The sequence below is a fragment of the Cnephaeus nilssonii genome, assembly GCF_951640355.1.
Source record: "Cnephaeus nilssonii genome assembly, chromosome: 4".
Taxonomy (NCBI): Eukaryota; Metazoa; Chordata; class Mammalia; order Chiroptera; family Vespertilionidae; genus Cnephaeus; species Cnephaeus nilssonii.
In genome coordinates, this window is record NC_137075.1 from 18812166 (window position 1) to 18837511 (window position 25346).

Consider the following 25346-nt stretch of genomic DNA (forward strand, 5'->3'; position numbering starts at 1 on the left):
ATTTTTTAAGTTGTGGAGTTTGGTATTTTTTTTTTACAATATTAAATATGCATTACAATGTTATAAATATTTTCATTTCTTTCGGCTATTGAACTCGAGTGACCCTTAAAGGCGACTTTTACAACGTAATGGTGCAAATATTGACACTAAATCATAGGAGAAAATAACGTGAAATAGTTCAAGGATAAAATCAGAGGTGGAGGAGTTGTTCTCAAACATTAATACGACCATGAATTCATTTACATATCATCTGTAAGCTGGAAGAAGTTATGAAATAATATAGTGATAAGGAGCTAACAACCTAACAAAGGTAAAGACCTATGGCCTTTTCCCCATTTGGGCCTACATTTTTCCTTTCCTCAATGAACCAGCACAGGCCATTTCCAAGAGAAGCAAATGGAAGCGAAAAACAAATGTTTAAGGCAAGTGCTCACCCAAGAAGCAGGACTCCCCATGTAAGATACCCCAAAGGAACTCTGATTCTTTTCCTAACAGAACACCTGAGTCTCCTTTGATAGACCAGAGAAGCAGGGCCCAGTGACAGGCAGGTGGTTACAAAGTGCGGCCTCTGGTGAGGAACAGAGATGTTTATATTTCTCACAAGATTTTGCCCCCTTAGTCGCAGGCCTAATGGGAGCTGGAGCCCTCTACCAATAGCGGTTCCAACTCCCAGGCTCCGGATGAAGCACAATGGGCGGGCGTGGGCCTGGAGCAAGTTCCTCTTCTCCAGCCCTTCCTGTCCGCGTTCACCAAAGTGTTTGGGGGATTTAAGGTCCTAAAACTTCCTAAACGCTCCCCCTTGAAGTATGGAGTTTCTTTCCCCCCCTGCTCTTAGCAGGGTGTTTGACCTCCTGGTCGACTGCATTCCCTGTGCCCCGCGCCAGCTGTGTTCCTGACCCCAGAATAAATCAAGGCTGCACCGGCCCTGGCAGAGCTCCCGGCACATTTCCTGCCTCGGCCTAAGGGAAGCCTGTTTGCCGCCAGGACACTGGTGGGGATTCTTGGAGGTTGGGGGTGGGGGTGGGGGTAGGCGGGGAAGGAAGGGTAGAGCCCGTGGTAGAGGGCGGTGACCGCGCTCCGGGGACACCTCGGAGCCCTGGGGCCGGGCAGAGCCAAGTTGGGAGCAGCTGTGGGCGCGGGGCCTCCAAGATGAGGCCGGCGCTCACCCTGTGCCTCCTCTGGCAGGCGTTCTGGCCCCGACCCGGCCGTGGCGAGCACCCCACCGCCGATCGCGCGGGCTGCTCGGCCTCGGGGGCCTGCTACAGCCTGCACCACGCGAGCATCAAGCGGCCGGCGGCCGAGGAGGCCTGCAACCTGCGCGGCGGGGCGCTCAGCACGGTGCGCGGGGGCGCCGAGCTCCGCGAGGTGTTCGCTCTCCTGCGCGCGGGCCCGGGGCCCGGAGGGGGGGGCTCCAAAGACCTTCTATTTTGGGTGGCGCTGGAGCGGAGGCCATCCGAGTGCACCCGGGAGAGCGAGCCTTTGCGGGGTTTCTCCTGGGTGACCCCCGACGTCGAGGTCGACGTCGACGGGTTGGAAAACGAAACGCTGCCGTGGGTGCAGGAGCCGCAGCTCTCTTGCGTTGCGCGGAACTGCGCGGCGCTCCAGGCCGCCGAGGGCGTGGAGCCCGCGGGCTGGAAGGAGATGCGCTGCCACTGGCGCGCCCACGGCTACCTGTGCAAGTACCGGTTCGAGGGCTTGTGCCCCGCGCCGCGCCCCGGGGCCGCCTCCGACTTGAGCTACCGCGCGCCCTTCCAGCTGCACAGCGCGGCGCTGGACTTCAGTCCCCCCGGGACCGAGGTGAGTGCGCGCTGCCCCGGGCGGCAACCCACCACGGCCACCTGCATCGTGGACGGGGTCGGCGCTCGCTGGCACGGGATCCCCTCCGGGGCTGTGCTCTGTCCCTGCCCCGGGAGGTACCTCCGCGCAGGCAAATGCGCAGAGCTCTCTGACTGCCTAGACGACTCGGACGGCTTTGTCTGCGAGTGTGCTGCGGGCTTCGTGCTGGGGAAAGACGGACGCTCTTGTGTAACCTACGGAGAAGGACAGCCGGACCCGGGGGGAACCGTGGTGCCCACCAGGCACCCACTGGCCACTGCAGCCAGCCCCATGCCGAGGAGAACATGGTCACCCAGGGTCCCTGAAAAACCAGGAGAGACGCCCCGGGTCCCTGGACAAGGCAGTTCAGCCACACACATTTCTGAGGTTCCTGGGTGGGGACCAAAGAGCACGATGCCCGCCCTTCAGATGTCCCCTCAAGCCAACCCAAAGGCCACCATCGCTCCTTCTGGAAGCGTGATCCCCACGTCTAACTCCACGTCTTCCTCTGACAATCCCCAGGCTTTGGACTCCTCCTCCACCGTGGTCTTCATACTTGTGAGCATAGCAGTCGTAGTGTTGGTGATCTTGACCATGACCGTGCTGGGGCTTTTCAAACTCTGCTTTCACAAAAGCCCTTCCTCTCGGCCAGGAAAGGGGCCTTCGGCGGCTCCTGGGGCGGAGAGTGGTGCGCAGGCCACTGCTCTGAGCTCCAATTCGGCACACGGCGCGATGGGGTGAAGTCCAGGCTGCAGGACCGAGCAGATGGCGCGTCACTGATGGGGTCCTCTTTCGACTCCGAAGTCACCTAGTGAGAGGGGACAGTGAGCACTTTTTCACTCTCAGTGAAAAGGGGAACGGAGAAGAGGGGCTTATCTATGGAAATGACGATTTCTGCAGAAGTTCCCTTCCCCGAAACTCCCTCTACTCCAAGCAGGAGCTACATCTGAACTGGATGCTCCTCTTCCAATAAGGAAGAGGTGGGAGTGCCTTAGGTGGTACTGAGTCCAGGATGCTACCGGGGAGAGGGCTTTTCTTGTGGATTTGAAGAAGTGATTGAACTTTTTAAGATAGTGAAGTTTGGCTCTGGATAGAGTGTCAGCCTGCGGACTCAAAAAGGTTCAATTCCGGTCAAGGGCATGTACCTTGGTTGCAGGCACATACCCGGTGGGGAGTGTGCAGGAGGCAGCTGGTGGATGTTTCACTCTCATCGATGTTTGTAACTCTCTGTCCCTCTCCCTTCCTCTCTGTAAAAAATCAATAAAATGTATTAAAAAATATATTGAAAGCATATAGAAAACAATACAATATTTTACATTTTATTTTTTACCACGATGGAAAGAAAAACTCTGTTCAGACTGGGAACATATTGATTTTAAAATCCCAGGCAAAATAAATAAATAAATAAAGGATTGTTGATAACCCAGACTCAAAGGTCAGTGGTTTCCTGGAGGAGTAATTATTTAGGAAGAGCTGCTGAGGAGCATGCTGGACATGGCAGCAAGAGTACATCCTTTTTTTAGGTTGAGGGGGGAAATTTTAAGAACTAGTAACTTTTTCCTTGTTTTCTTTTTTTTAAAAATATATTTTGCTTTCAAAGTTACTGCTATGTGTGTGCTCTGCTATAAATCTAAACTGCAGTGTTGCCAAATTTGCTGGCTCTAGAAGCAAATTATAGTTGACCACAAATTCAAGTGTTTACTCTGTGTCCTTGCTCAAGGAAACAAATGATTTGTTTTGCTCTTCCAATGTTTGTGCTCTCCAGTGTAATGACCTTCCCAACCAAATAGCCCTCTCCTAAATATCAGGATGCTGATGCTCACTTTCAATTACAGCAATGTTAATTTTCAATTAAAACATTAATGCTAAGTATTGATTTGAAATCTTCTGGGTGCATTAAAGCAAAAGTAAGCTGGATTTCCTCATAGTTGCTGGTTCTTGTGCACTGTTTAACCCATGGAAAAACACGAAATTCAGACCATTTCCTTCCCCACTTAATAAAAGCATGTGTAGTGACCATACGTACTCATCTTAGAGTGATTTCAAATTCATAAGAGTCTACAGGGCAAAAGCATGACAAACAGCTTTCCATAAGAATTAGTAGTATAAGCATAAATGGTAAATACAAATATCTATCATCTTGTTATGACTTGGGGTATTAGAAAGTAATTTAAATGAAGTATTCCTCAAAAATCAATTAAGGCAATAATAATCACCATCTAGTGGAATTGAGACCCCCCCCTCCAGAAGATATTCCTCTTCTACTAGTATAACAAATTTTTAAAATTAAGTGTGTGGAGATTGGTGCATGGAGACAGATAGAGAAACAAGCTTAGCAACCATTAAGTTTACACTATATTTTCATAGAACCATTTTTATGTTCTTGAGTGTGCAATGTACAAAATATATACAGGAATGGGCAAAAGTAGGTTTACAATTGTGAGTACACAAAACAGAGTTTATTATTGTATTATTTATTTATTATAATATTTATTATTATTATTAACCTACTTTTGGCCACCCCTGTATATATAATATATATGGTGTTATAATATTAAAGGAATAAAGTAACAGGTAATTTGCTTCATATGTTGAAGATTTGTCTAAACAGTTGCATTTAAATAAAATCACAAATGAATTAGAATTAACAACATTCAAAGGGATTTTAAATAAAATCATTTCACAAACAAGTGTGAAGAATAAATTAGTGTTAGCTCAATTACTCTGTTCTTTTCCCCTATTCTCCTTGTAAGTAGATCAGAAAAGAATTACAGAAAACTCTTTCATATTTGATATCCTGAGACATAGCAATTGCAGACCAAGCTTCATATAATTTCCTTTGATTTCTAGCTATGAAGTCTTCCATGAAATTTTGAATCTATAGCAGAATCAGGCCAGCTAGGCACAGTGCTTAAGAAATATTTAAGGTTAGGATCCGTGTCCTTCCTCTGTACTACTTCTCCACTATCACTTCATTAATCCTCCAACCTCTTTGAGGTTCATTTCTTTCTTACTTAAAGCCCTCTTCCCTGACACTCATTTCATAGATGTCTGTTCAGTTATTTCCTTACAAGAAAGACTTGGAACCTAACTTACAGTCTTTCTCTCCAGCCTAAGTCCTGCTATCGTCTTACACAATCTCAAAGTCCTCAAGTATGACTCTTCCAATGTTGTGCCTTCCTGTTCCTTGACTTTCTCACTTCCAACTATCTTCACTTTATTTCAGCCATCCACTCCAACAGCCACACCTTAGCCTTTCAGCTGATGCTGACACTGCTCTACATCTGCAAACAATAATTCAGGCATTCGTGCTTGTGCACATGTGTACATGTTGAAACCTGTATATTAATGAACTTTTCCACTGATTTAGAAGTAAACCATTATTGTTGAACTTCGAGATTCCTTCTTTCTTACAATGATAAGCCTTGCTGTGAATAGTGGCCTTGAATGGTATCATTCTTTTATTTTTCTCTCTCTCTTTTTAAAATAATTTCATATATACAGAAGTAGTGAGTACAGTAAAACATTTTTTTTCTTGAATTATTTACGAGTAAATTTCAGGCCTAATACTCTGAATACTTTAGTAATTACTTCTAGGTTATTTAATTTGTTGGCATAGAATTTCCATATAATTCTTTTTTCATTTCCATAGAATTGGTAATGGTCTCCTCTCTTTTATTTCTAATTTTGTTAATTTGAGTGTTTCTTCTTTGGGGGATGGGATCAGTCTGCCAATTTTGTTGACCTATTCAACTAACTTTGGGAATCATCTATTTTTCTCTATTGTATTTCTAACCTCTATGTCGTTTTTATTTTCTAATCTTTATTATTCCATCATTTTCTTTGTTTTGGGTTTACTGTCTTATTTTTCCAATTTTTCAGAGTGGAAAATTAGGTAATTGATTTAAGATTTTTCTTTATTAATACAGATTTTTATAGCTATCCACTTCCCTCTAAGCACTGCTTTAGTGGCACCCAGTAAATTTGGCCATCTTGTGTTTTCATTTTCATTCATCTCAAAGTATTTTCTAATTTTCCTTGTGTTTTTTAAACTACATTGGTTATTTAGGAGGATGTTGCTTAATCTCCACATATTTTACACCTTCCCTACATTCCTTCTGTTTTTAATTTGATTTCATTGCAGTTAAAAAACATACTTTGTATGGCTTCAACCCTTTTTAACTTACTGAGGTCACTCACTTTTAATGTTGAATTATCTATCTCTACCCTTAGTTCTGCCATATTTTAAAACAATATATATATATATATATATATATATATATATATATATATATATATATATATTTGGAGCTCTGTTGTTAAGTGCATATATGCTTATAATTATTATATCTCCAGATATATGGGCTCTTTTATCATTATAAATTGTTCCTCTTTATCTCTAGTTACATTTTTTGTTTTAAAGTCTATTTTGCATGATATTAGTAGAGCAACTTCAGCTGTCTCGTGGCTGCTTTTTGCTTGGTATATCTTTTTGCATCAATCTTTCTGCAGTCGATATCTTTCAACTATTTGTGTCTTTGAATCTAATGTGTCTCCTGTAGACAGTATATAGTCAGACTATTTTCTTTAATCCATTCTCCAATCTCTGCCTACTGAATGGATGTGAAATACATTTGTCATTAATGTACTTACTGATAAGTTAGGTTACATCTACTATTTCCTATTTGCTTTCTACATATCTCATTTCCTTTTTGTTCCTCCATTACTGTTTTCTTCTGTATTAAATAAATAGTTGATAGAATGTCATTTTAATTTTCTTATTGTTTCTTTTGCTTTCATAAGTTTTTTTTTAATTGGCTCCCATGGAGATTACAATTAACATCTTAATTTAAAGACTGCATAATTAGGAGAAATACCAACTAATCTTAATATTATACCACAATTTTGCTCCAACATAGCTGCTACATCCTCTCTTGGGGATGGGGTCACTTTAAGTAAAGGCCTGCTATCCACCTTCTTCTTTGTGTTATTATTGTCAAAGGAATTACATCTTGATATTCTGTAAGCCCATCATCACAGTTTTATGATAATTGCTTTATTCTGCAGTTCTTTTAAAATCATATAGGAGAATAAAAAGTTATAAAGAAAAAAAATAAATTTATACTGTCTTTGATATTTACCTACTTAGTCACCTTTACCAGTGCACATTATATCTTTGTGTGGTTTTGTTACTGGCTGATATCTTTTATTATCATTCTGAAGGACTTCATTGTGTTTTCTTATAGGAAACGTCTGCTGGCAACAAATTTTCTCAAATTTTGTTTATTTGAGAATGCTTTAATTTCTTCTTTATTTTTGAAGGATAGTTTTGGTAGACATAGAATTTTTAATTGATATTTTCTTTTTAATGCTTTGCTTAAGTCATCGCACTGCCTTCTGGGCTCCATAGTTTTTGATAAAAGTTAGTTTATTTTTGGAGAGCATTATGCTAAGTGAAATAAGTCAGTCAGAGAAAGATAAATATCACATGATTCACTCATTTGTGGAATATTATGAACAACATAAACTGATGAACAAAAACAGATCCAGAGACAGAGAAGCATTGATCAGACAGTCAAACCTCAGAGGGAAGGTAGGGGTGGGTAGAGGTAAGGGGGAGAGATCAACGAAAGGACTTGTATGCATGCATATAAGCTTAACCAATGGACACAGACAACAGGGGGGTGAGGGCATGAGTGGGGGTGTTGCGTGGGCAATGGGGAGATAAGGACACATATGTAATACCTTAATCAATAAAGAAAATAAAAAAGTTTATTTTATTGAGGGTCCTTTGTACATTTTTAGTTGTTTTCCTCTTGGTACTTTTAAGCTTCTTTCATGTGACTGCTTTCCTGTTTCTTTGTATAGGTCATGCATTTTGTTGAAAGTCAGATGTTTTAAATAACATAATGTGGTAGTTCTGTAAATCCATCCCCCAGTAGCCACACCATAGTTTGTTGTTGCTGCTGTTTGCTTAGTTACTTTTCTTGATTAAGTCCCTGTCATGTGTAACCACTGAACTAACTTCTCTGCTCAATTAGCTTAATGGTCAGCTAGTGATTAAGAAGAAAGTTATTTAAATGATTGGATCAATAAATCTCCCACCCTTTGTGGAGGGGCTCTGTGTGTGTTGTATCAGGACTTCAATGATCAGATAGTTAAAAATTCTTTCTTAGGCTTCACTTTTTGCTTTGGCAGGGCCTCAGCATTTCTCTCAGAGTTGGAGAAATTAGGGCTTTTTTTCATCTTTCCTGGGCAGGTGCACCGCCTTACATTATTCATGCATTTGCCTTCCTAGATTCCCAAGAATGTACTGGAGCTTGGCAAAGCCCTCTACGGACATCTCTTTCCCCAAATCTTCCTTATTAGTTTTTGTTCAATCTCTGGTTTGCCACACTGGCATCAACACCTGTAATTAGATTCCTATGGCTACTGTAAGTTATTGCCCCAAACTGGGTAGCTTAAAACAGGAGAAATTTATTCTTTCACAGATCTAGAGGTCATAAATCTAAAATCAAGCTGTTAGCAGGGCCTTGATCCCTCTGAAGTCTCTAGGAAAGAATCATTCATTGCCTCTTTCTGGCATCTGGTAGTTGGCATGATCTTTGGTGTTCCTCGGCTTGCAGCTATATCACTCTAGTCTCTACCTCTATTGTCATGTGGCCTTCTTACCTCTGTGTGTGTCTCTTATTTGTCTTTGGGTCCAAATTCCTCTCTTCTTATAAGGACACCAGTCATTGGATTTAAGATTCACCCAAATTCATATTACTTCATTTTAGTTTAATTTAATTTGTAAAGATAACATTTCCAAATAAGATCGTTCACAGGTACTGGAACTTAGTTTTAAATATATATTTTGGGGAAACACAATTACAGACAGTTAGTGGTACTTTTCTGTGAGTGGGGGGTCTTTAAAAGTTCAAGACCTCGTTTGTCTCTCTCAGTGACCGATAGGCTGATTGTTTTCATTGCTACTCTGCTTGCAATTCTGGTTTTCAAGGCATCTTCAGGGCTGGAGATGGAGAGTGAGAATAGGGAGAGTTGGGAGCAGTATTGATCATCTGATGGGCCTCCTCAAATTATAGCAATTAATTTTCTGCCATAGGCTTGCCTTAGTGGCAACTTACCCCACCTATGGTTCCTATACCTACCTCACCATCAAAATTATTTGTGTTGATTTTATATACAGTCATTAGATATTGTCCAGTTCAAGACCAGTCTGGGCTCTAAGGATCTCACTGCTATAGAATCGGTCATTGTTTCTAGGCCTTTTCAGAGACTAGAACTAGAACGTATAATAATTTCTAAAATAAGATAGAATTCTACCACAAAAGAGAGAAACAAATATGTATAAGTGCAATAGAGGTAAACATAGATGAGTGTCCCTAAGTGGGCATTTAAACTTGCTCACCTTCTCACATGGATGAATCCTTGGTGCGATGGGTGAAATGGTGATAGAAGCTGGATAGATTAGGGAATAATGAGTATAAAGGAAATTGACACCCTACTTCTCAGGGCATGGCCCATGGAAACTGAAAACCTCTTAGAGAACCACAGCCACCCATGGCATTGATATTTGTAAATAGCAATCTTCAGGAGATGTATCTGGATGGAAGGACCTGAGGGAAGCATTGAGAGAGAGAAGCTAAAATTTATTTTGCCTGATGTGGATCTTTTGAAACCTTAGAGTTGGAATTATCATGACAACAAATAAACCCAAATGGATCCAACACACAAAAATCAAAGGGGAGCCCTAACCGGTTTGGCTCAGTGGATAAAGTGTTGGCCTGCGTACTCAAGGGTCCCAGGTTCGATTCCAGTCAAGGGCATGTACCTTGGTTCTGGGCACATACCCAGTACGGAGTGTGCAGGAGGCAGCTGATCCATGTTTCTCTCTCATCGATGTTTCTAACTCTCTATCCCTTTCCCTTCCCCTCTATAAAAAATCAATAAAATGTATTTTTAAAAAATTAAAGGGGAACTTGTACCTTATAGTTACAGATGTAGACAGTTTAAAAGTACTTGAAATTGTATGTGCACGGTAAACCAGGTTGGACAAATCTAGTGACCAAAAACCATGGGACTGGGCATCTAGTCCCAATGCCAGGGGAATATGTCAACTTCCTAGAACTTAGATCCTCCCTATTTCAGGGTAGACAACAGTGGAATGCCTAACCCTTTCCTTTAGGGTCTTAACATTCCCCTCCATAATTTGAGACTTCATCAATTTTTACCTTTAATTTTCCTGTCCTCACTGTTCTTCCCTTTGGGTTATATATCTTTCCTAAATGACTTCCACAAGCAGAAATCTCATTACTCTGATTTTTCCCCTTAACTCTTCATCTCCTCCTCCTGGTGATCTACCCAGCCTGGTAACAGATTTATCCTCCTCATGTGCTATTTATCATTCAACTATGCTGCTCAAAAGAATCCCAAGGTTGTCCCATTATGTTAAGTCTACACTCATGAGCCTGGCTCAGGCCCCTCCAAGTCCTTATCAAGTCAGTACACACTCATCTCATATAGTACCCTGTGTTTTTGCTGAACTAAATTACTCAATGTTGTGTTATTGTAGCTCCATAATTTTAATGTGCAATCTTTCTATCTGGAGTGCCATCCATTACCATCTGGCATGTCAATATGTGTTTATACCACAAATCCCAGTTTAAAGTCTACCTCCTCCAAGATATCATCCCCAGTTACCTCAGACTCAAACCAATTCTCTGAAATCCTTCATCACTGGTGTATATTTTTTCATCTCTACAACCAATGCATGTGGCTGAAGTGAGGAACTATACCTTACATATTTTGTAAAAAACAGATTGCATTTACATTGCAAGATTTCATAGATGTTTTCTAAGTAAATTATAATTAGGCAGAAATGATAAATTTACTCAAATGAATGTTCATTTTTATACTGAACAATCAAGTTCTTTTTGGGCAAGCATGTCAAACTCAAAGGCTAACATGGGCCAAATAAATGAGGCATGCGGCCCTCGGGCGGCCAGTTTGACATGCTTGTTTTAGGGTCTTAACATTCCCCTCTATAATTTATTTTTACCTTTAATTTTCCTGTCTGCACTGTTCTTCCCTTTGTTTTAAATCCTTAAAATTATTTAGTAGCTATATAATGCATGTATAGCTTATATAAGTTTTCATTTCATGACATATACATAGTAAGACAAGTACTGAACAAAGTTCTTTGGCCTGTATCCCTGAAAGTCTAACTTTCTTTGTGCTCACAGATGCCCTCCCACATGCATAGAACTGAGACGTTCTTCCTTCCCAAAACTGTATTTTTCTTACAAAAACATCCCTAAATAAGATATCCACATAGAATCTGTTTCTCCAAAAATCCCTCTAACACCCACCCCTTCTCTCTGTCCTACTCAAAGGCATCCTCTCTGAAGATCAGTGTCAGATGCCCTGACAACTCAAAGCAGTAGTTAGATTTACTGGGATGCCATTGTTTGGGGGAGGGAAGTTTGGGGCAAATGCAAGGCAAGCAGTGAGCCTTAAGCTGAAGGACACATGGCGATGGACTCTGCCCCTGGGAATAAAATTGCCCAGTAGAGGACCTACCTATTCAATGGGACAGCCCCCACTCCCTCAGCTATAACTTGAGAATAGAGTCTCTGGGCACACTGGCTTCTCTACTCAGGAGTCTGTGGAGCTAGGACCTCTAGGGGTTCCATCAGGAACACAGTCCAGACTCTGCTATACAACAAATTTGTTATCCAATGGGTAGAGAAGGGAAAAAAACAAACAGGAGAAAATACAAAATGAAGTTAAAATAATTCACAAGGCTACAGTCCTTTCCCCCTCAGCCAAAACCTCCACTATTACCATTCTTTTCTTGATAGCCCACTTGTACCATCTTTCTGCCATCCTTATGTCCCTTGTCTCTTGAACCCAAAGACAGACCTCCAGGCTGAAATTGGAAGCAAGTGGGGAGAATGCGGGAGAGATACTTTTAGGCCTCTAAAACTGGAAGCAAGCTTTTACTCTCATTGAGTTTGCCTTTTGGACTAGGTTCCTGCATTGTCGGAGCAAGTGAGGTGAGAGGAGCTCCAAGTGTACATGCTCAGGCCCTCCTCTGGGCTGGTATCCTCTCGGATGAGCTACTTCAAGGTGTTAGCTTACTCAAAACACTTCTTGCTTCTGTAGATCTTTACCTAAACGCTCCTATTTTGAGTAAGCAAGATTGATAGAATTAAGAGTACATAGTTCTGATCTTCCCCCTTACCCCATCTCTATCACCTTTAATACATAGGTCCTCTAAAGGCAGAGACCATGTCTGCCTGATTCTTTTCCAAGTCCAGTGTCTGGCACATAAATGGTACTACATCCTTATTGAATAAATGGAGGAACAGGTAGGTGGTTTGAAACATACCTGAGGGGCAAGGTTGGTGGGTGGAGACACATTTGCTGATCTTTTCTGAATATATATGTATTTTGCTGTATACACACAGAGAGAGACACACATATCTCTACCGCTATATCTCTATAACAGTTGCCTGGGTGCCTCTGCTCTGGACTTCCGCACTTCCCAGTCACACCATTCTTTCTGGAATGTATTCCTTCTATTGCCCTCTATCCCTCTAGCCATCCTCTACCCTACCCTTCCACTAGATGATCTGGCAGGGAAAGAGTCCACAGAGGGTAAGGCCCACTTGAAAATTGGATTGAGAATTGGCCCTGTTTACCTTAACATATGCTGGAAAAGATAAGAGCTGAGCAAAGGTCTGTTCTGGTCTTGCATGGCCACAGAATGAGGCTCCCAAGGCTACATCTTCATTATCAACAATACCTGCTCTCCAGGCCTCAGCTGCCTGCTCAACATTCCCCATCCCTCCTGCCACAGTAAATTCAGCATACCTCAAATTAAACTCACCAGAGGTTCCTTTTGTAATCTTTTTGATGGTATGACTCTCATTCCAAAATTCCAGGCTAGAACCCTCAATTGCCCTTTTATAATCCTTTTTTTTTCTCTTAACCTTTATATTCTATGTCAATAATTCATATTTATCTTCCCTTGGAAATGTCCAGTAGATTGACCCTTTTTTATTGAGGTTCACGTTTGCCATCCCAACCTAGATTTTCATCATCATAGTCATCCTTTAGTTATCTTTTTTACTTTAATATTTATATCTAAATCCACTCAGCAAACTAGTTTAGTCTTTCTACAGCACCCTCCCTCCCTTTTAGTAAAATAGTTCATGCTTCTCATTTTCTAGCACATAAAAGACTAAAAGAAATCCATGACTGACTTCTCAAAACTGGTCCCACCCTGTGTACTGGTCCAAACTATGTCCCAAGATTCCCCAACACACTCCTCTCAGGCCACTTGCCTCATGAAAACAAAAACATTTTAAAAGCCTATTTTGTGCCAGACTCAGTGAATTGACACTGGAGATAAGACAGAATCCAAGACAGACGTGATCCCTGTCCTCCTGCATCCTACAGTCTACCTCAGGATTTTCTCCCTTCCTTCATCTGCCAATAGTGCTCTGCCCCTTAACATGTAATCGCATGCCATCATATTACTGACTCTTTCATATATTCAACCACGGATTGTGTAACTTGGGTAAGGTCCTATGCTAAGCAAGCTCTGGATGTTGGAGATTATGTCACCATTATATACCCACTATCAAGCACAATGTCTTGAGGTAGGTAAGTAGTTCATATTTTTTTAAAGGAATGAATCACTTAATAAAATGTTATAAACAATGAGCAATTAGAATTTAGAGGAGAGAGAAATTGGAATGTTGAGGAGTTTCCAGAGAGCTGTGCCCTGGAGTATGTGTGTGCTATGCACAGACTGAGAAGTGGGAGGAGGGCATAGCAAGCAGTGCAACACTGGAATGTGAGACACGGAAGTGAGGCCGACTAGCTGTGCCCCTCTGTTTCCAAAGTAACGGAGTATCAACACCTCAGCTAGCCCTTAAGCCAGGATTATCCATGTGACTATGTTCTCTCCGGTAAAATGTGGGCGGGAATCATGTGTACGATGTCCACACCATCTGCTGTACTAGTCAGAACAGGAAAGGTTACGTTGTGGAATAAGCAGCACAAGTTTAGTTCTTGCTCACAAACATATGCTGCAAGCCCGAAGGACTTCTTTCATTCCCTCAGAATTCCTGCCGTTCCTTGGTAACGTCAACATGTGTTTTGTGATCATCATGGCATAAGAAGGAAGGGCTGGAGAGTCAAGAAGAAACAAAAATGTGAGAAATCAAAGTCTACCTCTAGCTCTACCAAAGACACATGAATATCTGAAACAGAGCACACAGCCTCCAAACTGAGAAGGACATATGTCACCTTGATACAGAAAAGAGTCAGTCTCCTAACGGAAAAGGAAGTGATACTTAGGTGAAAATCTCCATTGATCCCTTGCTCCTCCAAATGCACAATGTGAAATAACTTTACCTTTTGACACCACCAGAGAAAAAGAATATGTCTACATGGGAAGCACTTTTGTTTGTTTGCTCTTTAAGTGCTATTTTATTTATATTACTATTTCTTCTGCTTTTTGCTTAAATTGAAACAATAGAAAGTGATTTTTCTTCCCCTTTGTTTCCAGGATAACCAGAGAAGGTAATGGTTTCAACAAGTAAGGTCACAATCACACCCAATAATACTCCATTTGAACATGGGAAAGGTCCGCTTGTTGATTCATTAGAAACATTGTATTACAAGTATTACATTATAGTAGTTATATAGCAGAATACAATTCTCTTCTTAGTCATGATTAACTGAAATATACTTCAACCAGAAGAGGGTAAATATTCTGATCTGATATCAATATAAATGTCAGAGTGAAATGATAGATTTAAAGAGTCTGCATGAAACAATATAAAATAAAAACTAGAGAAATGACAAAATAATTTAGGGAAAAGTAAATATAAACATGTGGATGGTAAAAAAAATGCATTTTAACCTGATAAACTCATGATGAGGTATTTAGATTTATCTTATTAATCTGATCTGTACCTAGTTTTTTCTATTAAGTTGGTTCTATAAACATTTATTTCATTAGCCTCAAAACATGTTCATGGTGAAATCATTATACATGTGTCTTTAACCCAACCCAGCCTGGGGAACGCATGGATGAGAAGACAGTGTTGTCCCCGAAGCTCTGGGTCAGGGGGTACTGACTGTAGTAGAGACACTTCAGAGGCAGCTGAGAAGGAAGGTGTGGTGCCGCTGGCTGAAGTAAGCGCGTTGTTCATGGGAAATCAGAGCTGGTGCTTGGGAAGATTAGACCTTAACTTTGACAACGACCAACTGTGGAGCTTTGGTGTTGAGCTATAAGAGAACTGTGTGCTAACTAAAACAGTAAGAGGACTCAGAAAATAATTTCCTTTAAAACTAATACAAATGTAGCTTTGAGAGCAGAGCCAAGTGTGCCGGCACCATGGCGCTGCAAATACCAAATGCAGAATTAGGCAAACCTGGCCCACTAACCCCAGTCAGAAACTCAACTAGAAAGCTGCAGGCCTCCCCAGGGGGAACTGCCAAAGCCTGAAAGCCTGGGTCAGGGAGGAGCAGTGCTGAATATGCATGTCCTGCAGTGGATCCCTAAGTGAAAGGGCCTGAGGGGCTGGACCCACATACCTAGTTCCTCTCCCAAACTCAGAATCATCTAACTCACACCTCCTCCAAGGGGAGGTAAGACAAGGAGTAGTTTAGGGAAAATTCCCTCATCAGGGAACCTAGAAGAGTAGAGTAATGACCCCCAACCCCCCAAGGTAAATCTCTTTAGCTTGATAAACCTGGAGTTTCCCATCTGGAAGCAAATATCTCCATTGTAGCTTTTAGCTCTAATACTTATTATTTAAAAAAAACCTCTCAGGACTGATAAAGAGAGGACAGTGGTCCTGGGGCTCACTGACAGCCACGTAGAATGGGAAAGGAGTTCCTGAGCTAAGTGGTATATGAACTCTATGCCATTGGAGTAATTTGATTCTATCATGTTTCAACAAATATTTATTGTGTACCTTCTGTGTGCCAGTGAACAGAGTGATAAACGGATCAGGTCCCCACCGGCCTTCCTAGAGCTTACACTTTAGTGAGGAGAGACAGTAAATAACCAAGCACACGAATGTGCAATTACCAAATGCAAGAAGGGATTGAAAGTAAGGAAAAGTATAAGGAAAGGGGTAGTTGGAGCGATGGGGAAGGAACCACCTTCCAGGCATAAGGAGAAGCATGTGCAAAGGCCTGGAGACTGAAAGAAACACAGCATATATAAGGCGTTAAAAGGAAGCTCTGGCTGGAGTTTACTGGGTAAGGCATGAATCATATGAGTTGACTACAGAGGGACCAGGCAGGCAGGGCATTTAGAATATGGCAAAGAATTCGAAATGTATTACAAGTGAGTGAAAATCCAGTGAAGAGTTTTGAGCTCAGAAAAAAAGATGATCTCATTTATGATGTTAAAAAAATGACTCAGTTGTGAAGATAACAAGTTTGGGGACATGTAAAATCAATACCCCCATGAGGTAATGTAAGCCATGAAGGCAAATCCACTGAGGCCAACAAAGTGTCCCAGGCTGCTGGAATGTAGCCCCGGAGTTCCTGTGTCGCAATCATCACTGGTAAGAGCTTCTAATGCCTACGTGGGTTTTTAGAACCAAGTTGGTCAAAACCTAATGGTTGGATGTGATGACATTAACCTGTCATCCTATCTAATAAAAGGGTAATATGCAAATTAACCATCACTCCATCATAAAGATGGTAGCACACATAGCCACAGGATGGCAGTGTCCAGTCCTCTCAGCCCCACCGGAGTCCCCCAGTCTCAGGGGGCGGCCGCTGAGGGTGGGCTGCGTGAGCGGCATGGCGGAATACTTGCCTCGTTGCCCTGGTGATGAAGCAAGCATTCCATGCCCAGCCGCAGATGGGCCTCTGGGCCGCAGAGAGCCTCTGGGCAGTGGGCGTGGAGCAGCCAGGCCCCACAGAGAGCTACTGGTGCACGGATTCGTGTACGGGCTACTAGTTTTATATATTAATGTAACATAATTTAGTGCTTAGTCCAGAGAAAAAGAAGTGAATTTCTGTCCAACAATCCCCCAAATACAATTTATTCCAAATAGACGCTTATACTTGTTTCATCAAAATGGCATTCTTATGCTCTATCCACTTCCAGCCCTCAGAAAGATGCATCTGAAATCTAGACTCTCAAGTCAAATTTTGTCAGGTAGCTCCACACCAGTCCATGTCCCCTGGAATCCAGAATAAACTGCTCAACTAGTTTGTGTTCACTATGGTGCTGATGACAGTGGGGTCTTCTTGGTTGTTCATACAATGATTACGACAATATCCACACCCTCCGTACCATGAAATGTTTCTTAGGCCTCCATATCTGAGAGAGGTGGGCTGGGTAACCAGTCTCTGTTCAAAAGAAGAAACGCTGCATGAAAATGGTTTAGCCAAGCTTACAGAGTCCAAAGCTCAGCTAAAGACTTCCATGCTTTAGAGAACTTCTGGAAAATAGAAAGGCAAAACTGCTCCTTTTATTTCTGGTCCCATGAAACATTCTAAAGTATGTTGACCTGAGAAGTGAATTTAGAAGCTTGTTTTCACTTCACTTAGATTCACAACACCTGCTGCTGAAAATGTAACCCAGACTCGAAAGAAGAAAAATGTCCTCTGTCAGGCACAGACATATGTTACTGGTTTGGATCATATGTCATTTGTAACTCAAGTAATCATGAATGGGAAATGAAAAAACCAAACAGTTGTGTTGCATCATATGTTTTCTGCTTATCCGTAACCTTGGGAGATAAATTACTTTTTTGAAAAGATGGGTAGAAATAGATCTATCAGAGGGTGTCAACAGGCCAATACATTTGTCAAAAGAACTGGAAAAAGTGCAGATTATAAGTTTGCTCCTATAAATTACTGTGTTCTTAGCTCCACACAGCCAGAGGGAAGGTTTGTTCCTTTGTGTTAAATTGTTATGTTTGCAGTTTGAGAGGGGAAAGTGTAAGCATGCAATCTTATTACCTCTGAGAATATAGCTTCTTTCTAGCCTTATATTTTCTAGTCATTATATCCCAATTCTACATCCCCATCCAGTGCAATACTCTAAGATGTCAGAGTTTATTTCATACAATGCAAATTTTAAAGTGAATAATGAATTGAGTCTATTATAATTTAAATTACTTCATGCATAATAGCTAATTATTCTCTAGGGTTAACTCTGCGAGTGGATGAGGTTAAATATCTTTATGTAACAGAATAAAAATGAAACAAGAGGGTTAACTCCAACGAATCCTACCCCTTTCTAGCAATGACCATTGCTGGGACAGATACTGTCTTTTCCTCACAATACCACTTATTTGCATGTAAAGAGAACAACTTGGTCGTTAATACAGGTAAGTCCTGGAGTTTGATAGTGAGGTTGGTGTCTGCTCTCTTTGTGCTTCTGTCTAACATCTCCCTCTCCTTGAAACTTTCAGACTCCTTTGTCTTTCAGGTAAGACAGTACCACTTTTCTTGTAGCTGGCAACTACTATCTCCTGGTCCCTTCCTTTTATTCATAGAAGATTTCAGTATGTGAATCTCTGTCATCTTCTCTTCTCTAATATCTATCACTTTCATTGGTGACTTTAATATCTGTGTGAAAAACTCATCTCTCATATGGCCTCACAGGTCCTTGATTCCTCACCTTCAGTGCTCTTTTCCCCTATCTTACAATAGCTACCCACTCCCACAGGTATACTCTTGACCTTGTTATCACTGACATCTATCCTGCTTCATCCAGTTCTTCAACCTTCCTGCCATCATCCTTTCTCATTCCCACTCTAGTTATGCATTGATCATATCAAGTTCTCTAAATTATCAATCTTACTCTTCATCCTTCATGATCTCTCTCATTTTGTCCTTATTTTTTATTTAGCTGATATTTTTATATTATACTAGAGGCCCAGTGCACGAATTTGTGCACCTTGAAAGAAACTGTGGGCTGTGAGGCTGCGGTGGGCACAGGGGTGGGTCTCGGCTCATCCTCCACACCCTGCCCGGCCCCTCCTGCCATGGCCACCTGGTCCCCTATCTGCGGGCAGCCCTGCTCCTGACACCACTGCTCCCACACTCTGATGGCGCCAGCCTGCTCACACCCGCTGACAGTGCAGAGCGATTGGGGCCGGCGCCATCAGTGGGTGAGAGAGGCGACTGCTGCTCTGCTCTGATCTTCCCTCAGGAGCAAGGGGAGGTAGAGGAACTATCAGGGGCGATCAGTGCTGGCAGCTGCTGCTTGCACCCGCTGATGGTGCCAAGTGATTGGGACCAGTGCCAAGCGCTGGCAGCAGGTGTGAGAGGTGGCTGCAGGCCCCGATCGCCCCTCAGGAGCAGGAAGGGGTGGAGAAGCCCTGAGGGGCAATTGAGGCTGGCAGCCACCATTCGCACCTGCCGACGGTGCCAAATGATCGGGGCTGGTGCCAGGTGCCAGCAGTGGGTGCGAGAGGGGCTGGTGCCAGCAGCAGGTGCAAGCACCAGGTGGGACCTCAGCACACAGAAGCAAAGAATTTTCAATAACCACCAGAGGGTTTGCCCCATGACAGCAACCGGCGCCCCACTTTGGTCTAGTGCCCCAGCTCACCTGCTCCACCATCTCACCGTGGCTGATGCCCGCCATGTTCTGCACGCACCCCCTGGTGGTCAGCGCATGTCATAGCGACCAGTTGTTGGGTTGTTTGATTGTTGGATTGTTTTGCCGTTCAGTCTATTTGCATATTAGGGTTTTATATAGAAATACTTGCCCTTTTTTCCTCCATTTTACTTTCCTCCAATAAAACCTCTAACTCTGGTTATCCCACTATCTCATTTTATTTTATTTTATTTTATTGGATATTTATTTATTTTATTATTTTTTTACATTTTTTTATTAAGGTATTATATGTGTACATATCTTACCATTGCCCCCCCCCACCCCACACTCATACATGCCCTCACCCCCCAGAGTTTTGTGTCCACTGGTTATGCTTATATGCATGCATACAAGTCCTTCAATTGATCTCTTATCTCTCCCACCTCTCCCTAACCTTCCCCTGTAATTTGACAGTCTGTTTGATGCTTTACTGTCTCTGTATCTATCTTTTTGTTCAATCAGTTTATAATGTTCTTTATTATCCATAAATGAGTGAGATCATGTGGTATTTTTCTTTCATTGACTGGCTTATTTCACTTAGCATAATGTTCTCCAATTCCATCCAGGTTGCTGCAAATGAGAATTCCTTCTTTTTTATGGCAGCATAGTATTCCATTGTGTAGATGTACCACAGTTTTCTGATCCAGTCATCTGCTGACGGGCACCTAGGCTGTTTCCAAATCTTAGCTATTGTAAATTGTGCTGCTATGAACATAGGGGTGCATATATCCTTTCTGATTGGTGTTTCTAGTTTCTTCGGATATATTCCCAGGAGTGGGATTACTGGGTCAAATGGGAGTTCCATTTTCAGTTTTTTGAGGAAACTCCATACTGTTCTCTACAGTGGCTGCACCAGTCTGCATTCCCACCAGCAGTGCACGAGGGTTCCTTTTTCTCCGCATCCTCGCCAACACTTGTCGTTTGTTGATTTGTTGATGATAGCCATTCTGACAGGTATGAGATGGTACTGCATTGTCATTTTGATATCTCATATTTTAGATTGACAACTGAATAAGTTTGGAGAAAAGCATGTACTTCTACTGACTGATTCCATTTTAAACTCATGACCACATACCTTCCTGAGTATTCAGTACTGCCTGTTTATCTTTATACTCCAATGTAAGCTCATTTCCCATGCTCCAATATGAGACTATGTTGCAATTTGTATAACTCCTCCAAGATGCACAGCACCATCTGTGCATCCAATTGCTTACGCCTTCCACTGTAAGAGAACCCTCATACCTGCTTTCACCCAAACCTGATTTCACCTTGTCATTCATCAATTTATGTCTCTGAACTTAATTTCCCCCCCCCCCCCCAGAATAAACATGTTCTTTTGATTTCTTCCTTCAGCTTCACCATATTTCTCAGATCTCTTTTGGGGGAAAATGTTGACAAAAGTTGCTATCTCTATTTCCTCTCCATTTCTTTCTTTCCTCAGTCCACTTCGATTGGCCTTTATTATCCTACTAGAGGCCCAGTGCACAAAATTCATGCACTCAGGGGGGGATGGTGCTCAGCCTGGCCTGTGCCCTCTTGCAGTCCGGGAGCCCTTGGGGGATGTCCGACTGATGGCTTAGGCCCATTCCCCGCCACTGCCACTGCACTCGCCAGCAGTGAACCTGGCTTCTGGCTGAGCAGCGCTCCCCCTATGGGAGCGCACTGACCACCAAGGGGCAGCTCCTGCATTGAGCATCTGACCCCTGGTGGTCAGTGTTCATCATAGCAACCAGTTGTTCTGCTGTTAGGTTGATTTGCATATTAGCCTTTTATTATATAGGATTCCTTGGAAACTGTGCTATAATAGACCAACAGCAACCTATGTCCTGTCGAATTTAATGTTCACTTGATTATCCTTATCTTACTAGACTTCTCATAAGCATTTGATGCAGTTGACCACTTCTCTTTATAGAAACACTTTCTTCTCTTAATCTTCCCCCTTCCTCACTGGCCATTTCTCCTTTTCTGATCCTCCTCTCTGCTCAGGCTCCAGTTTGTTCCTGGAAAACATCATTCCCATATTAGGTTCTCATCTTGGAATGCCCCTTCTCTCCATGTGCCCAGGACAATCCCCTTTCTGTCATCTAACTTACCTAAAGATCACACCCTCTAAAGGATATTTTCTGACAACTCAAGTCTTTCAGAAACACCAACTCACATCACCTTGTTTTATCTTTACTATAGGTCTTAATATCTTTATAGCTATTTATTGATTGGCCTGACTGATTGAGAATATAAATTCTATGAAAGTAGGGAACTTGCCTGTCTTGTTCTAGGTTGTAGGTAATTAAAAAATAATTCTTGTGTAAATTAGAAAATAACATTGATTTACACAGTGACAACTATTAATTAACTAACAACTCTAATGTCATTAAAGTGGTATGTTCATTGAAACATTTGATACTATGTGGATGGTAATTTCTCCACTCATCCACAAAATAATTCAATAAGTTTTAGAAAATACTACATTGACCTCAATTTCTGTTTTTAAATACTAACCTAGGAACTGTAACACTAATGCTTTCTAGGTCAAGACCCACTCAAAAAAAAAGAAAAGCTCTTTCAAAGAGAGTGACAGTAGTTAATTAAAAGCCCTGCTAAAAAGCCCATAGATAAATATGCAACAAGAATGATTTTATCTAACTCAGGTTAAATTTTAAATGTTAAGATTTAAACTTAAATATATTTAAGATTTATTTAAATACAATTGTAGATTATTTCCAATGGCATTGTTTAGTGCAAAGAGAAAAATATTTTTTTCATAAATTATGCTAATGCTTTCTTTCATTTATAACTATGATTAATTATTTTCTTTAACTCTGGACACTGATGTGGAAAATAAATCCTGGAAAGGGAAATCTAGAAAATGTGGGTAAGTTTTTAATTTAGTTATTTTTCAACCAAAGTATAAATCAACTAAAAAAATCATTAGTTATACAATTATGAAATTTAGAGCACTTTTTATGATACCCTAATGACTAAATTGCCTTTGTAAAAAATCAGCTTCTAAAAGGAATTTGCTTAATAAATATAACAACACCAGATGCTGCCAAATCATATGTGCAATCAGTGTGTATTTCTCAATATCTTCTCATTCTCATGCCAAAGAACTGCTATCGGATTATTTATTTACACTATAAAACAGGACGAATGATATTCTGTCCTAAAGAACAAAGACTGTGCTTCCCTGGCCAATATGGATGATGGCTCATGCTGGTTGCCTAAAATGGCAAATCCCAATTTAAAAGAAAAACACATTTTAAAGGATCTTTTTCTCAAAATATTTCTATTATGAAAATTATTCTTAACCAATATTACTTGTCTAGGGATGTTAATCCACATCAGTGCATTATTCCCATAATGAAATAAGATGAATACAATCTTTTCAAGCAATATGTTAAATTAAGAATCCACCTTGTGAATTTGCTGTCTAAAATTTGTCACTTTTGTAAAAGAATATGACATTTTTGAGGACAAACTACTGAAACAAAGACGCAGAGTTAGATAATTTACAATCATGTTATCATTAATATTTGGTTTTCAAAAATATTATTTGAGTTTTTAACTTACTGCTTATAATATTAAACTATATATTTTATAACTCAAATGAAATCTTTAAGTAATGATAAAATATGATAGTAAATGGGAGTAAATAGATGTGACTTTTGTAAAAAAAATTGTTCCCAGTACTAAAATTATTTAGTATGTATTACTAAAGACTATGAGAAATAAATTAAGTGAAATTGGGTTCTTAAGCATTGGTTTTTCTTCTCTAATATTTTGACCAAAAAAAGGCTTTCCTATTTGTCCAGTGATCTTCGCAAAATGTCTTAAAGAGTTCACATTATTGGTCAATGTGTATTTTTTTGTTTGTTTGTTTTATGCAGTTTATTGGAAACAAATGAAACACTATACTTGCATTATTCTTGAATGTTGAGCTATGATACTTTTATACCTAGGCTAAATATTATTTTGATATATTAAAATAGATGCTACACTCTCCCTTTATAGTCATTCTGTTATTTAAATTTTTTTCCAAATCATTAGTCCTCCATTTCATTCCTTTTTATCATGGCTTTAAATATTCAGTGAGATTTTATGACTTCCCTTCTGAACACTAATAAACCACTCCTTGAAGCTGCTTCAACTACAGCTGCACAGCCAGAAGGTCATAATAAAAATGATGGAAGTAACAGTCACCATCATCATCACCATACTAATCTCCTGGTCACAATCACAACTTCCTCAGACCTCGACATAGTCTCAATTACTTATAATGATTAATGAACTAAAATATCCAAGAAAGAAAGAGATCTTAAAGCATTTTGTAAATTCAACTTTTATATTACATATGATAATCACATGAGATAACTACAAAAAGATACAAAGGAAGAGGTTAAGCATGTTATACACTCTTTATTTAATTGTATTTCTTTTGATAATTAATATAAACTTATTTTATTTTAAAAACATTTTATTGAATTTATTTGGGTTACATTGGTTAATAAAAGTATGTAGGTTCCGAGTGCACAATTCTATAATACATCATCTGTATACTACATTGTGTGCTCACCAACCAAAGCCAGTCCTCCTCCATCACCATTTATCCCCCCTTTCCACTTTTCTACCTTTCACCATCCCCCTTTCCCTCACCATACTGATGTTTGTGTCTATGATGTTTCTTGTGTGTGTTTTTTCTTTAATCCCCTCACCTATTTCATCCAGACTCCCGCCCCTCTCCCCTCTGGCAGCTGTCATTCTATTCTCTGTATCTATGAGTCTGTTTCTATTTTGTTTGTTTCTTTATTTTGTTCATTGGATTCCACATATAAGAGAAATCATATGGTATTAGTCTTTCTCTGACTGGCTTACTTCACTTGGCATAATATCCTCTAGATTCATCCATGCTGTTGCAAAAGGTAAGATTTTTTCCCCTTTTTATGGTTGAGTAGTATTCCATTGTATAAATGTATCCAGCTTTATTATCTACTCATCTACTGATGATCACTTGGGCTGCTTCCAAATCGTGACTATTGAGATAGTGCTGCAATGAACTTAGGGTGCATATACTATTAATTTTAAGTAACTACTAGAGCATGAACCAAGAACCAAGGAGAATTGAAGAATATGGAAAGGAAATCTACAGAAACTTAAGCATTTACAAAGTCTGGTTCCCCTGAAAAGAAATGTCTGCAGGAAGAATATCAAAGAAGAAAAATGTCAGAATAAATATTTTTCATTGCCCTTGAAAATTTTACCAGTAAATGAGAGGCTGGCAACAATAGTCTTATACTTGGGAGATTTACAGAAGTCTTCTGAAGAGCTAGTGGGGTTCCAGGAAACTCTAGATGGCCTGGTGCAATTTGAAAGGCCAAAGAAGGTGCCATACTGAAACACACACACACACACACACACAAAACCAAAATAACTAAAACTAAACAAATAACCTCCACCACTAATAGACTAATCACAACACCCAAGATTCCTTCACTGGAAATGCAACACTTCCCTTTGTGAAGTCTTTTAAACCTATACTTGAGGTTCCCCAAGTAACAGTTAGTGAAACCACGTGCAGCAGAATGCCTTGGAAACCCTGCTTGTATATAATGCCTGAGTCTTACTTGCTTTCTTTTTTACTTTTCTTTCTTTTTTGTTATCTGAGGATGTACATTTTATTAATTTTAGAGAGAGAAGAAGGGAAAGAGAGAGAGACATTGATGTGAGAAAGGAACATTGATTGGTTGCCTCCTGTACATACCCTAACTGGGGGGTTGAACCCACAACCTAGGTATATGCCCAAACCAAGAATCAAACCCACAACTTTTTGGTATATGAGATGATACTTCAACCAACTGAGCTTCCCTGCCAGAGCATG

At 40.8% G+C, this 25346-nt stretch overlaps 1 protein-coding gene across 1 annotated transcript; it reads left to right on the top strand.

Annotated features, from left to right (window-relative positions):
• The first annotated feature begins 1067 nt into the window (after positions 1–1067).
• On the top strand, positions 1068–4446 carry CLEC14A (C-type lectin domain containing 14A). Its single transcript, XM_079769491.1, has one exon. The coding sequence runs from the start codon at positions 1150–1152 to the stop codon at positions 2554–2556; it is 1407 nt and encodes a 468-aa protein (XP_079625617.1). The 5' UTR covers positions 1068–1149; the 3' UTR covers positions 2557–4446.
• The last annotated feature ends 20900 nt before the right edge of the window (positions 4447–25346 follow it).

Excerpts from the sequence above, each read along its gene's own strand:
- CLEC14A (XM_079769491.1), top strand. The coding sequence starts at position 1,150 with ATGAGGCCGGCGCTCACCCTGTGCCTCCTCTGGCAGGCGTTCTGGCCC.